General features: G+C 51.8%; 6 protein-coding genes across 6 annotated transcripts; 2 read left to right on the top strand and 4 right to left on the bottom strand.

Annotated features, from left to right (window-relative positions):
- Positions 1-199: 199 nt before the first annotated feature.
- On the top strand, positions 200-2181 carry M406DRAFT_353363 (tannase and feruloyl esterase; the record flags this gene model as incomplete). The annotated part of the gene is made up of 1 exon (XM_040922759.1): positions 200-2181. The coding sequence occupies one exon, from the start codon at positions 200-202 to the stop codon at positions 1952-1954; it is 1755 nt and encodes a 584-aa protein (XP_040772998.1). The 3' UTR covers positions 1955-2181.
- Positions 2182-2901: 720 nt separating this feature from the next.
- M406DRAFT_266929 (alpha/beta-hydrolase) lies at positions 2902-4634 on the bottom strand (the record flags this gene model as incomplete). Its single annotated transcript, XM_040917840.1, has 3 exons — positions 2902-3893; positions 3971-4349; positions 4425-4634. The coding sequence occupies 3 exons, from the start codon at positions 4632-4634 to the stop codon at positions 2902-2904; spliced, it is 1581 nt and encodes a 526-aa protein (XP_040772997.1).
- A 1254-nt stretch (positions 4635-5888) lies between these two features.
- On the top strand, positions 5889-7145 carry M406DRAFT_266465 (Clavaminate synthase-like protein; the record flags this gene model as incomplete). Its single annotated transcript, XM_040917804.1, has 3 exons — positions 5889-6403; positions 6473-7048; positions 7115-7145. 3 exons carry the CDS (start codon positions 5889-5891, stop codon positions 7143-7145), a joined length of 1122 nt encoding a protein of 373 aa, XP_040772996.1.
- Positions 7146-7302: 157 nt separating this feature from the next.
- Positions 7303-8928, bottom strand: M406DRAFT_74934 (family 76 glycoside hydrolase; the record flags this gene model as incomplete). The annotated part of the gene is made up of 3 exons (XM_040925782.1): positions 7303-8204; positions 8286-8771; positions 8844-8928. 3 exons carry the CDS (start codon positions 8926-8928, stop codon positions 7303-7305), a joined length of 1473 nt encoding a protein of 490 aa, XP_040772995.1.
- Positions 8929-9830: 902 nt separating this feature from the next.
- On the bottom strand, positions 9831-11045 carry M406DRAFT_358176 (NAD(P)-binding protein). The gene has a single exon (XM_040923819.1). It carries the CDS (start codon positions 10972-10974, stop codon positions 9895-9897), a length of 1080 nt encoding a protein of 359 aa, XP_040772994.1. The 5' UTR covers positions 10975-11045; the 3' UTR covers positions 9831-9894.
- Positions 11046-11632: 587 nt separating this feature from the next.
- Positions 11633-13005, bottom strand: M406DRAFT_342668 (putative dioxygenase; the record flags this gene model as incomplete). The annotated part of the gene is made up of 5 exons (XM_040921795.1): positions 11633-11866; positions 11997-12339; positions 12405-12498; positions 12588-12755; positions 12852-13005. 5 exons carry the CDS (start codon positions 13003-13005, stop codon positions 11633-11635), a joined length of 993 nt encoding a protein of 330 aa, XP_040772993.1.
- Between the last annotated feature and the right edge of the window lie 834 nt (positions 13006-13839).

Genomic DNA, 13839 nt, shown 5'->3' with positions numbered 1-13839 from the left:
GATCTAAACTCAGCCTTGTCACGGCTGACCAACATACCAGACCTCCATGAAGTATAATAGTACAAAGAGATGCCAAGAAGGAACAATGTTCTTGAACTTCTCATTCCGACTCATCATCGAAACCCACCGGATCTGGGCTCATTATAGAGCTATAGAATTCGACCAACCTTTCCATTCTTTACAATCGTCCGTTTCCAGGATGCGTGCCGACACTCATTTGGCTGCGGCGGCCGTCGTGGCAGCTGCAAATGCAGCAACTTTGGGGGATGTGTGCACCACGTCCTATGTTGAATCCGTATTGCCTGCCGATGGCACCTTTTTGGGCATTTCACTCGATTCGACCTCGGTCAACACGACGGCTCACTACAATGTCTCGATCAGCAGCAGCACCTTCTACCCGGCTGCTACCATTGACTACTGCGTCGTCACCTTCAACTACACTCATACCGCCCGTGATGACACTGTTGCTGTCACCTACTGGATGCCGGGACCGGCCAACTTCAAGAACCGGTTCCTCACAACCGGCGGCGAGGCATACGAGATCAATGAGGGCTCCAGCACCACAGGGTCTTTGCCGGGTGGTGTGATGTACGGTGCTGCCTCTGGCCTCACTGACGGAGGTTTCAACGGCGAGGCTTTTGATGATGTGTTCCTCGATGCCAATGGAACCGTCAACTGGCAGAATACCTACATGTTCGGGTATCAGGGCATACATGAGATGATGACGATCGGCCGCGAATTCAGCAAGAACTTCTATAACACAACGGACAAGATCTACACTTACTATCAGTCTTGCTCCGAGGGCGGCCGCGAGGGTTGGTCTCAGGCGCAACGTTTCGGTGCAGACTACGACGGAATCATCGTCGGCGCTCCTGCTTTCCGTTTCGCCCAGCAGCAAATCAACCACCTTACTTCCAACGTGGTCGAGAAGACCCTGGGCTACTACCCTCCTCCTTGTGAGCTAGAGCTCATTGTGAATGCTACCATCAGAGCCTGCGATGCCTTGGACGGAAAGTCTGATGGTGTTATTGCCCGAAGCGACTTATGCAAGCTGAACTTCAATATCAGTTCCCTGGTCGGCGCTGCTTACTACTGCACGGCCAGCAGCGGGAGCAGCAGCATTGGTCTTGGATTTGGCAAGCGACAAACGAGCACAACCCCAGCCCAGAACGGCACGGTCACTGAGCTGGGCGTCCAGGTCGCTCAGACTATACTGGACGGCCTCAAAGATACCAAAGGTCGCCAAGCCTACCTGTCCTACCAGCCAGGTGCCGATTTCGATGATGCCGCGACTACCTACGACTCTACCACCGGCACTTGGGGCCTGAGCATTGACGGGAACGGTGGAGAGTTCGTGGCCAAGTTCGTCCAGCTTCTCGACATCTCCAGTATCGAGTCACTGGACAATGTAACTTATGATACTGTCCGCGATTGGATGCAGTATGCGTGGACCAAGTACCAAGATACCCTGCAGGTCAACAATCCCGATCTGACCGATATCGCGCTGTCCGGTGGAAAGATCATTCACTTCCACGGCGAGTCCGACCCTAGCGTCCCAACAGCTTCATCCGTCCACTACCGCGAATCCGTGCGCAAGATCATGTTCCCTGGCATGTCCCTGAATGAATCCAGCGAGGCATTAAATGCATTCTATCGCCTCTATCTTGTTCCTGGCGCTGCTCACTGCGCCACCAACAGCGAGCAGCCTAACGGCCCATTCCCCCAGACCAATCTCGCGGTGATGATTGACTGGGTTGAGAATGGAGTGGAGCCAGTCCTCCTAAATGCCACTGTTCTATCTGGTGACAACGAGGGACAAACTGGAAAGCTCTGCTCTTGGCCTCTCCGGCCCCTCTGGACCAACAATGGCACTACTATGGACTGTGTGTTTGACCAGGCCTCGTATGACACGTGGATCTACGACTTTGACGCATACCCGCTCCCCCTTTACTAGTGATAGAGTAGAACCTGATCTGCGCTTTCAGCAAGACAGGGGATAGGACGGGTAGTCGGAAGGTCAATATCATCAAGGTGTGGGGCCAAAGGTATACAGCCACAGAACCCCCGCTAAAAATAGCTATGAGGCTCCGTGTGTATAAGAAGGACACAAATGTACATGGATACTGCGAATTTGGTGATCACGGAGCTTGCCGAAATACTTTAACATCTTTCTCTCTCTTGGCTGGCAATCTGTACTGCCCTGCGAACATTATCTTGTTGACTGTCTGTGCGTAACCGTTCCGTAATGCTACTTCGCTCCACGCTTTCACGATCTGTATCTGATATGTCGCCTTGAGATCGGCAATGCGGTCGTATTGAAAGCGGCCCCGATGCGAGCCAGATACATATGTATTTCAAATGGCTGGGTCTGATAACAGAATGCCAATGAGAAAGGGAAGTAGTCCGTCAGATACCCCTGCGAAGAAAGTAATCGCCGTCTACCTCGAAAAAGCTTTCTTCATAGAGAAAATGTAGCACATCATTATCGTATGATTTGCTTTGTTCGCATTGTTGATAAGAAGTCCAAAAGCACAGATTACTTCATAGTTTGCGGTTTTTTCCATCTCTCTTTGCGGTTGGAGAAAACCTCAAAGAATTCACAGGTGTCCACGGAAAGGGAATATATTGACATTTTGTCTTAATAGTGGATGAATAAATTCAGTCGAAAAAAATAACACGTTACACACGTTCCAACCATTGCCCGCCACGATATCCTTCCTGAAGGGGCCCAGATGGTTCCGGCAGAGAGATGATCCCGATTCGACACACCCTCCATCTCCCAACAATCATAAGATGAACCTTCTTGGTGGGAAACAGGCACAAAGAGCAAAATACCAGCCTGCCGATCTCCACCGGGAACGCTTGAGGAAAAATAAATCCAGGGGCATGCCCACAAGACGCTCAGTAAGCGACCAGGGTGTTAAACCACTCCGAGAACAACTGGACCTGGTAGTCATGAGCGACGGGGATCTGGCCCCAGCCGTCACCCACATGCTGGACCGCCTGCGAGGCGTTGCTTGCAGCAGGCCAGTAGGTCAGATTCCCCCCGTTGGGGTTGCCAGTCTTAATGAAGTTGACCCAGTAGCCGTTCAGTTCTTGTGCAATAGCATAATCGTCGGCCGTCCAGGGAAACTGCTCAGCATTCGCATAGAGGTTGTTGAGGGCGTAGTAGATCTCGGACTCATGGTACGCCCCCGAACTTTGTCCAGGGGGGGCATGGTCCCAGTAATAATTGTAGACAGGACTGGATGCGCTGATTTGCCATAGCAGGGTCCAGAAATATGTCCCAACCTTGGAACGATCAGACCATTGTGCGTTGTAAGGCACGCCAGCATTGCCACTCTCATTCGCAGGGTAGGCCTCGAAAAATCTCTCGAACCACTCGCCCGAGAACGTTTCGTTTAGATCTTGCAAATATTCCGCATAGGTGAGCTGGAGATCGTACGTCGCACCGCTCTCATCTCGTGTGTTTCCGGTGATGATCGGCACATCATTTGCTGGACCTTGGAGAAGTTCTTCCAAATACGTCGAGGGCATAGCATAGTAGTCGATAGCAGCGGTTTTGCCGCCAAAAGTAGCAGCCAGCACTGTATCCAATGACAGATTACGCGCTTCTGCAATGGTAGACACACCCAGGCTTGTCAGGTATTCTTCGCCATGTGCTATTGCGGTGGTCTGATTGTCATAAGCTTCCGCAAGCGAGGTGCACAGCGGGTCGTGAGGGTCACGAACGCCTGACTCGATGATTGCCCCGACAATCAGACCTGCGACAAGGGGACTGTTGACAACGTGGTAGGATGCCGCGGATCCCGCGGATTGGCCCTGGACAGTGATATGGTCAGGATCACCACCAAAGGCGGCGATATTGGCGTGAATCCATTTCAATGCGGCCTCTGGTATTATTGCACACCGTAGTTAATCAGCTACCTAACGAAGAATGTTGCTTTTTGAATAACTAGAGATGACTTACGTTGATCCAGCATAGCCCAATTTCCAGAGCTGTTGACACCAACTGCCTCATAGCGCTCCTCAGATAGTTCTGGGGTGGCGAGTGATCCCAATACACCAGTGCGAGAGTTGTAGCTGACAAACACGACTCCAGCATCAGCCATGCCGCCGCCGTTGAACTCGGAATCAGCAGCTGTCGACTCCGCTGGGCAGCTCCACATGACAACAGGGAGCTTTGCGTCGGACGAGTTTGCTGAGCTCCAGACATTGAGGTTCAGGCAGTCCTCGCTGACGGTGTACGTACCGGCGTCCGTGAGGACACCAGGGCAGATGTTTCCGAATTCGCCTGCATCGAAGGTAGTGTTCCATGGGTTGGCCGCTTGGGGAGGTCTCCACCGGTTCTTGTGCATTGGCATGTTAGCCGAACACAGCACACCTTAGAATGCTGGCCGTAGGAAGAGCGCGTGCAAACTAACCTCACCTGCTGTCGTAGCTGCGAAGGGAATTCCCTTCCACACAGCGACGTCGGCCCAGTTAGCTGACAGGCCTTCTTGACTCTCGTTGAAGGCCTGGTACCCTTGGACAGGGCCATACTCGGTCTGAACAACTCCACTGTAAAGCGCTGCTTGGGCCAGAGGAAGGCCAATCAGGGCAGCCCTGACGTCTCGAGAAACTCTCACCCCCATGGCTGCTCTGGATATCTAATATCAGAGCTCAAGGCAAAGGAGCTGCGGTGATTTGGGATAAATTTGTCTGGAATTGAGCCACTCGTAGTAAAGGGTTACCTCCTATATATTGCATAGGTCTGCAGATTTCCACCTCAATACATCAAATTTGATCTCTTCACAATTTGGGATTGTCACGTCGAACCGGGGGAAGAATAAGCCTATCAAGGGTCGACATACTTCATATATTCGTGGACGCGTCCGCATGTTCGCTTCGGCCGTTTTGGGAAGTCTCCTCCTCTCCGAAAGCAACCTCGACGGGCCGAGGTGCTGATCGTTGTTGAGCATCTGGTGGTAATCTCAGTGTGGAATGCAAAGCGACAACCTTGATGCTACCCTTGAACTCTACTCATTGTGGAAGGATCGAAAGGACATTCTTCTAGACACCGATTTATATAATGACGCCTATGCGTGACGTAATTGAGGTTGCATTTCGAAGGATGGCAACCGCCGTACCTTCGAACAATAATGCGCCACGAATCAGTGGCCCGTTTCCTGACGCTTCTGGCAGGTCAACAGCTATGACTCGGCCGAGAGCCAGGATCCGGACATTGCTACTGGCTGGTCGTTGTGGTCAGTCACTGAAAGATCGTAATACACATATCTGTAACCTCATGTTAGGAGTGCAGGCGAGTTGATCCGTTGATCATGCCATACCGTGGCCAAGGCTAATAACAAGAACCATGCAAGTCATTCTGACTGGTACAATAAAAATTGATCGATACTAGATAAGTATGCAGCTTATATCGTTACGTCTTGAAGCTGGATCTAATAAACCTTAGAGCATAGTAAGCCCAGAAAATATCCAGTCATATCAAAAATTGTTGCTTCGGGCGGTTGATCAACTTTGAAGGGAAGATTATGGTGGGGGATTCACTGTCAAATCAGCCCTATTTAAGCCCATTAGATTGCAGTGGTTCACAGCAACAAAAAAAAAACAAAAAAAAAAACAAGGTCTTACCTGATCAAGTTAGGTCGTTCAAGATCATAAGACAGAGTCACGTTGCCCCGCCTCTGACACATGATAGTTGCTAGATCTTATCATCAAGTGAAGATAACACACCAGTTCCATATGAACATCACAGCCTTGCTTGCGGCAGCCAGTTGAAATCGCCAACGACAACAAATTCAGAATTCGGCCGGGCAGAATCGTATCAGGGCGCAACCGTAAAACACTCGGGTTCCTCCTTCATGGCCGCCACCCACGACGTATCGATGGAGTTGCCCATCATCAACCTCGATCTCTTTCTTGATCAGCCTCACGACTCGCCTGCTGTTGTCGCAGAATGTGATCGAGCAGCCGACGCCCTTATCACCTATGGTGCTCTGCTCTTGCACGACAGCCGGGTCTCAGAACAAGATAATAATGACTTTCTGGATCTCCTCGAGGATTATTTTGCCCAGCCTGAGGAGGCTCTGAAGAAGGACGAACGGCCCGAGCTGGGTTACCAGATAGGTGCTACGCTAGAAAATACGGAAAAGCCCAAGTGTGCGGTCGACGAGCCATGTCTGGACATTATTGCGCGACTGGCACCGAGCCAGAGGCCGCTGGATATTACCGGCCATCAGCCCGATCCCAAATGCAGATTTTTCTGGAAGATTGTTGAACACCCGCCTTACAAGACTGAATTTCCTGGCTTAAATGCCAAAAATATTGTTCCCGAGTCACCCTCCATTAGGGAGAGATGGGAGCCGACAATGAATCAATGGGGGTCATCGATGAAGAACGCGTAAGTGGAAATGAAGCTCCGTATCATTTTCTCTTCTCTGTGACACTGACGATGTGTCCTTACTTACAGGGTGGCTGGTCTCGCAGAGATGGCGGCGACTGGGCTGGGACTCTCCGAAAAGACTTTCAGCGACGCAGGCCGGTATGGCCCTCACATCCTGGCTCCGACCGCATCAGATCTTCGCAAATACGGAGATGAGAACACGATCCTTGCCGGCTTCCACACTGATTTGAATTTTCTTACGATTCATGGTCGCTCACGATATCCGGGACTGCACATCTGGGCACGCAACACGGGCAAGCGTATAGCCGTCAAGATCCCACCAGGCAACTACCTGCTGGTACAGGCAGGAAAGCAGTTGGAGCACCTGACCGGAGGCCTCGTGAAAGCAGGATATCATGAGGTTGTCGTGAATAAGGAGACACTTGGGACGATTGAAAAGAGGAAGAGAGACTTTTCCGAACGACCTCTTATCCGAATCTCAAGCACTTTCTTCTGGCATCTCTCCAGTGACTTCGACCTCGCTCCCATCCCGGATCTTTCTGACCGGGCGAAGCGGCTTAGAGTGGAACAGCTCAACCTCGGTCGAGACGAGGGCGAGGAGACTCAGTATCCTCCTATGAAAGTTGGTCAACAGGTGCAAAAGTGAGTTGATCTACCTAAAGCATCTTCAATATCTTCTATTTCTCTGGTACTGACATTACTTGATAGCGAGCTCAGGCACATTGCGCTATTGGCTTGATGAGCGAGCCACGTTAACATCTCATTCGAAGCCATAAATGATTCTCAGCAGCCTCCTGTAGCTCATCGGGTCTGCGCCGTCTTCTTTCCCTGGCATATTTTTGTTCATGCTCGAGCGGGAGACTCTGTAACTTCGTTTCTTCATTATTGTGCATTAATTACGCTTTACCAAAACCCCATGAGCCGAACGCCACACTATCATCGAGACTAACCCATACAGATGCCGCCGTGAACGACGACAATAGCACAAATGTCAGTATGGCCGCCCCGGCCTTGTCTCCAGCCGTAATCGGCTTCAGAACCTGTTCCCATGGCTTGTCCCCATATCCAGCCGCCGAGTCCCCAGTACTCGTTCCGCCCGTCGAATTTGTCACTGGTGCACCACCATCTCCTCCAGCGACAGTCTCTGCGGTATTTGTGGCTAGGAGGCTTACCAGCGTCGCCAGGACGTTCATCTGCTGTCCGGCACCGATTGTGTTGTCCCAAGTTTGCTGATGCCATTTGAACCCGCACATACGCCCACTGGTGCCACCGGTACACGTCTTGACTGCTGCTTGGGCACTCGTCCGCAAGACCTTCATGATCCTGTCGCGCGTGAACGGTGCCAGCTGCGTTGTCATCGCCAACCAACGCGCCACATAGCCCTTGAAACTCAGCATGTCTGACGTGCAGGTACCACCGTCCTCGCAGGCGACCTCGTGAGCAATGTCATCTGGAAAGAAGACCCTGAGGGTCCCATTCAGCAGTGAGTTGACCTCACCTTCCCAGAATGCCGTTTCTCCATTGCTCATTGTTGTATTGTCGGTCTGCCCTGCAGTATAATTGTACATGAAAGCCGCACCTTGCAGGAGCATGCCGACATTGTAACTGAATTGGGCCTTGTTGACATCTGTGCAATTCGTACCCACATGTGCTCCGTCATAGACGTTGTATTCATCGTCTATATACTGCAGCTTCTTGAGCCAGTCATAGGTATCATATGCCCAAGAGTAATAGGATGAGTTCGAGGTGTATCGTGCAAGACGGGCTCCCATGTTGAAGAAGCAGGCATTCGAGATAGCTAATAAGGTTTCGAACGTCAGCGGGCCATTCTAGTCGATAGAGACATTCAAGATGGGGGGTGTGGAGTAGTGACACATACTGTTTTTATAATTGTATCCATTATTGTGGACCGGAATCTGCCATCTCAGTCCACCGTTACACGTGTCGTCATGCCTATCTGGATGGGCTTGGGTATTAAATACCGCCTGCGCAAGGGCAAGCCACTGCCTCGCGTCATCTGCTGGTGGATCCGGAAACAACGTCTCTGCAGCGAGCATGGCACTGAGTCCCCAAAATGCTTGATCGTCATTCCCCAGCGAAGCCGTCCAGTTTGGGTGCATGTAGTTGTTGTCTGGGCCCGTCTGAAACAGCAGTGCTTCCTTGGTCGTGTTCACATAGGACTCATCGCCCGTATAGTGCCAATAATCGACCATCGTGCCCCATAAGGCACCGCCCTGCCACCAGTAGTAGTCGCCATCTGGAGGAGGGCCGGGTAGGATCCCTGGGATTTTGCCAGTCTGGTTGCCTTGGTAGAAGGTCGCGAGAAGGTCATAGGCGACAAGAGCTGCATTGTCTCTGATGGACTCTGGAAGGTGACAGTCAGGACCCGAAACGAGACGGCAGGTATTGGACACAGAGTTTCATGGGATACACATACGGGGCTCGTCCACGTTCAATGTCAGTGCAGCCGTCGCTGCATGGGCGAAAGAGACAATACCGAGACAACGGAGGTTCTGCAACATGCTGAAAGAAGTTTGAAGAAAATGAAAGCATTTCTGTAAGGAGGAGGTATGCAGAATCCAGAAGGAACAGAATTGCCATAATAAACCCGGCCTCAGGAGATGGGCGTCTCTTGGGCCTTGGCTTGCATCACCATCTAAAAAGCGACTCCGCGCTTTACGTGCAAGTACTTAATGATGTGTCCGAGACCGAGACGCCGTGCCAGTTCAACTGCGTACTTCAGGAGACTTCCTCGAAGCTTAGGTACTCGTATTGTCCAAGGATAGATGGGCACAAAAAGCAAACAACGAGGCGATGCAGACTTGGCCTGCTTGGCCGTTGCTTGGCAGTCCCGGGCATTCGATGAGAAAGAACTAACGAGTCGCTCAGATCAGCTTGGGATCACAGCTTGGTTGCTGAGACAACGTATTATATTTCTTGATGTCAGAATATTGCTTTGCCGCCCTTGCCATTGCCATTTCGCCCTTGGCAGTCTCAGATTCGTCCGCCGATACACGCAGGTGATTCTTCGTGGTATTAACAAATTAACGCGGTTCGTTCGACTTGAATCCATCGAAACCACATTCTATTTAACGCTGCTAGCAACAACCAAGTGAGCCTACTGGTTAAACGTGGAAATGAGCCGGGTTAGATCATCTGCCAAGTCCTGGGCGCCAAGTGCTACTGGTGTGGAATGTCGAGCGCTTCCCGCCTCTTTCTCCGCACCGTCCGGCCGTCCAGTATGGTTCACTAAAATAAGCCGATTGTCAAGACATGTCTAGCAAAAATCCATTTGGGCTAGAAATACTGCATCCTCGAGAATAGTGAGTGCAGGATCAAGTGGTATACGCGCACTGCACAACATTCATTAGCTCCATGAACGTTGCGAACCCTGCCGGCCCTGGGCAGCTTGGCTCAAATGTATCAGAACATGATGATCAATCGGTATTTGGTCTAATTTAGACTGGAATATCCCCAAAACTTCGTCCTTACTGCTCACTGGCAAACACAATACCATTCTGCCTTCTCAAATCCTCCATGGTCTCCAGGACATCCCGACTTAAACTCCTCAAGGCGCTCTCTGCCTCTCTATCGTTCTCAGACACGATCCGTCCCAGCTCCTTCGCCTCCCACGTCAGATTCAGCATGCCCGTATACTCGGGGTTTGTGTCAGCCAACTGCTCGGCATCCTTGGAACCACTAGGCACAAACTCTATAGTGTTGATGTCCGTAACGCCTGTTGCCCCGTTGACCCGGATTGTGCCCTTCTCACAATAGATCTCGGTGGGCGCGGTCGAGGTGTAAATCTTGCTTGTATGAGCGTGGACAGTGAACTTCTCCTTCTGCTTCGACGCCTCGGCAGAATAGCTCATGATAATGTGGCCCCCGCCATCAACGCCAGTGCGAATAATGACTGGATGATATGCCTGCGACACAGGCTTGCCAAACAGGGCGAGTGTGAACATGATTGGGTAGCATCCCATGTCCCAGAGGCTCCCGCCCGAGAACTTGGGCGAGAGCACGTTGGGTTCCTCGCCCTCCAGGACCTTGGCATAGCGGGAAGAGTACACTGCCATGTTGACACTTGCTCCGTATATTGGCCCAAACTTCTCTGCTTTCTTCACAGGGTCGTTCAGGAGGGCCTGGAGCTTAAGGAAGTTCGGCTCCTGGATGTGCCGATATGCCTCAAGCACGAAGAGGCCCTTGGAGTCTGCCAGCTTGCAAAGCTCGTCAAACTCTTTGAGATTGGAGGCGAAAGGCTTCTCCACGATGACATGCTTGCCGGCATTCAGGGCCTTGATGCCTTGGGCGTAATGCAGGGAATTCGGGGAAGCGATGTACACCACGTCAAGTGATTTGTCCGATAGCAGTGCGTCGAGATCCTCGTAAGTTTTCACGGAGGACGCATCGGAGATGGAGGGAGTCTCTGAAACGAATTTCTGTGCTGCCTCAAGTCTTCGAGAGTACACAGCCACGAGCTTGAATTTCTTGCTTTCGTGGGCCGATTGCACGAAGCTGTTGGTGATCCAGTTGGTTCCGATCACGCCGAAATTGAGAAGACTCGCCATCTTGTGCTGTGCGCCTGATATTTTATTCAAGTCTCGAAGGGCGGCGGCGCAGATAAAGGTGTCGGTACAATGATGAAGAAAAGTAGACTCTGTTAGGAGAAGCAGTCTGCAATTCAACCAATGTGAGGCGAGCAGTACAGTATGTTAATACTCACACGAGTGTGCTGTCCTAGTGGCTGCCTGTAAGCCTCTGTCATCATTGAGGGGTATCGATAGAGACATGGCGTTGTGGGGGGGATATCTTTGTTCCGTTCCGTTCGGATATGATCCGGCGATTCATGCTCTCCTTGAGCGCAGGTGAGGGTGACTGATTCCGGCCTGCATTATTGGTTTACTTATTCTATAACATCAGAAAAGTAGTTGTGTAAAGGTGCCCCAATGACTTTACAGAGATAAATCTGCGGATCAGACAACAAGACGGACGCGTTCTCTCAGCAAGGCAGGGCTCTACAGATCATCTCCAGGTGCAACAAGTTTCTGATAGGTAAGCTTAAGCACTGTTATGCTATGAACCTAGTCATTTTTGTAGTATAGAGTCAATGTATGCCATAATCATGTACACTCAGCCGTATACTTTGAGTCTTCCACGTTTTTACCCCGGTTGGGCGCGCGTCTCCACAAAGCCACAGCCAAATACCCCAATTTTCACTGCTACCAATTAAGGCTGAGGCGCATCTGGGTTCTCGACACCACCATCGGCGGTCCAAGTGGCAGCATACTCCACATCGTAGACCGCGCTGGTGTCAATACCAATGGTGACCCACGCGACAATACCATCGGCCAGGGAGTCGCCGAGGTACACGTACCACGCCACGGGGTCAACGTCAGCAGCAAGAGTCGAAATCACCATGTCCTCACTGTTGGGCTTGATCACGTTCGGGTTCTCGGTGTACTAGTGGAACAGTCAATATTCGAAATCTGAAGTGCTCGCTTTGGGCGAGTCGGAGAAAGGAGCAAGATTCACACAGCATAGCTGGACCTGCAATGACACCCCAAAGAATGCCATCTAGGCGTGTACTTACAGGATAGACGGTATCAGCCTCATCGATCAAATCCTGGTCATAAAAGATCTGACCAACGTAGTCCAAAGTTCCGGCGCCCCACTCGAGAGTGCCGTTGGCCAGGACGGTGGTGTTCTGGTGAACGATGATGTGCGTGTGGGTAGCACGGGGGGCGTAGTGGCCCGGGAACAGCAGGTCAACTTGGACGACACCCTCATCATCCGTCGGCCAGATAGCGCGGGAGAAGGTGGTGTTCAGGATGCTGGGGTCGGTGCCGTCACCGTTGTCGGTGTTGTCAGTCCCGCTGTACACGCCGGTCGCGTTGGCTTGCCAGAATTCCGTGTACTGGTTCGCAACCGGCTCACTTTGAACGGCTTAGAGTCAGTGTCTTGCAGACAGTGCTTGACCAGGGATACGGTATAAACTTACCAAGTGCTGGTGTCGATGATCTGGACATCAAGTGTCATATTGATGCCGGGGAGACCCTCGATGCCATTCTGGCGAATCAACTCATCACGGACGTCTAATATTGGGGTCGCTCATTAATGGCCACGTCCACATACACGCACATTTCCGCGACGACGTGATTATTTCTAGAGGTCGAGTTCTTACAGTAAGGTCCTTCAGCCAGTGGCTCGATGGAAGGCCAGAGGAGACAAGAAGTGTTGTCCCCGAACACGGCATCTTGGGAAGTGCTGAGATCGACGTCGGGGTCCACAAGCGTCTCGTTATGATCCGTGGCAAGAACCGAAACGAGGCTGCGCTTCCCATAGTAAGGGGCTGTTCGAGTAATGTTGGATCAGTACTTGGCTACCAAGTCTAGGTAGGGAAAATAGTCTTCTTCTGTGGTGATTATCACAACTATGGGACACTTACTGTCGGCGTGGATACCGCGCTCCGCTCGGAGCTTGTCAACGAGGGCCTTGCGACGCTCAGAGGCCCGCGTCTCGTGGCCGCGAGCCTGGAGGTGAGAGCCACATCGCTTGCGAAGATGAGCCTGGTCCCTCAAATAGAGGTCGCGAGCTCTCATCTCAGCGACATGGACGTCCTGGCTCTCACCAGGGTGAGCGGTGGCGAAGGGGCTGAGGCCGGCCGCGGCCAGGCAAGCCAAAATAAGAGAGGAGCGAATGGACGACATGTTGCTCTTTTTCAATAGCATGTATGATTGTTTCTAATGAGTGTAGTAGCCTCGGTGCCTCTGAATGAATGATACATAGCCACCGGAAAGGAAAGCGACCTTCCTGTCCTTTTTATATTTCGACTCCCATGGGGACAACGAAATGACCTTGAGCTACGAGCCGAGCCTGCTGCAAGGGGCGAAAGCAATGCGTTGTGCCCAAAGAAGCAGTGTTGTGGCGGGTTGTTCGATTCGGATCCGAGGTACATGGTGACTGCCCCCTCTGGCACCTGCTCGATGAATCAATAGAGGCCGTTCGAAGAGGTTGACATTATCCAGAGGATGGTTGGCGCAATATCCACAGGATCTGCATGTGTGCACGCATCGGGGCTCGTTGACGACAACATGCCCACATGGCGCCCTTCCACCACCTAAGAAGCCGCCACCGCACATCTTCGAGGCCGCCTGCATAAATTATGCAGGTAGTTGTTGTAGGTCCTCGTCGGCTAGATTGCATCCACCAGTGATGTTGTCGAGATTACCACGACATCCCCAGCCGCATGCATCTCCCCCACACTCCGGGGTTGATTGCGAAGTTCAGGTTCCGGGGGTGGGATTTGATGTGTGCTAGGGTAATGTGACTCTTTCGGAAGGTTCAAGAAGTCGGCCCCATATTACAAGGATGGGTTATAAAGCCCATGTCCTCTAAACTGTGGGCGATCTGCCTTCCAACAGCACCAAGGCCTA

Source organism: Cryphonectria parasitica (assembly GCF_011745365.1).
Source record: "Cryphonectria parasitica EP155 unplaced genomic scaffold M406scaffold_8, whole genome shotgun sequence".
Lineage (NCBI taxonomy): Eukaryota > Fungi > Ascomycota > Sordariomycetes > Diaporthales > Cryphonectriaceae > Cryphonectria > Cryphonectria parasitica.
This window is presented reverse-complemented; position numbering and strand designations above follow the sequence as displayed.

Coding starts and splice junctions, on each gene's coding strand:
- M406DRAFT_358176 (XM_040923819.1), bottom strand. CDS start 10,974: ATGGCGAGTCTTCTCAATTTCGGCGTGATCGGAACCAACTGGATCACC.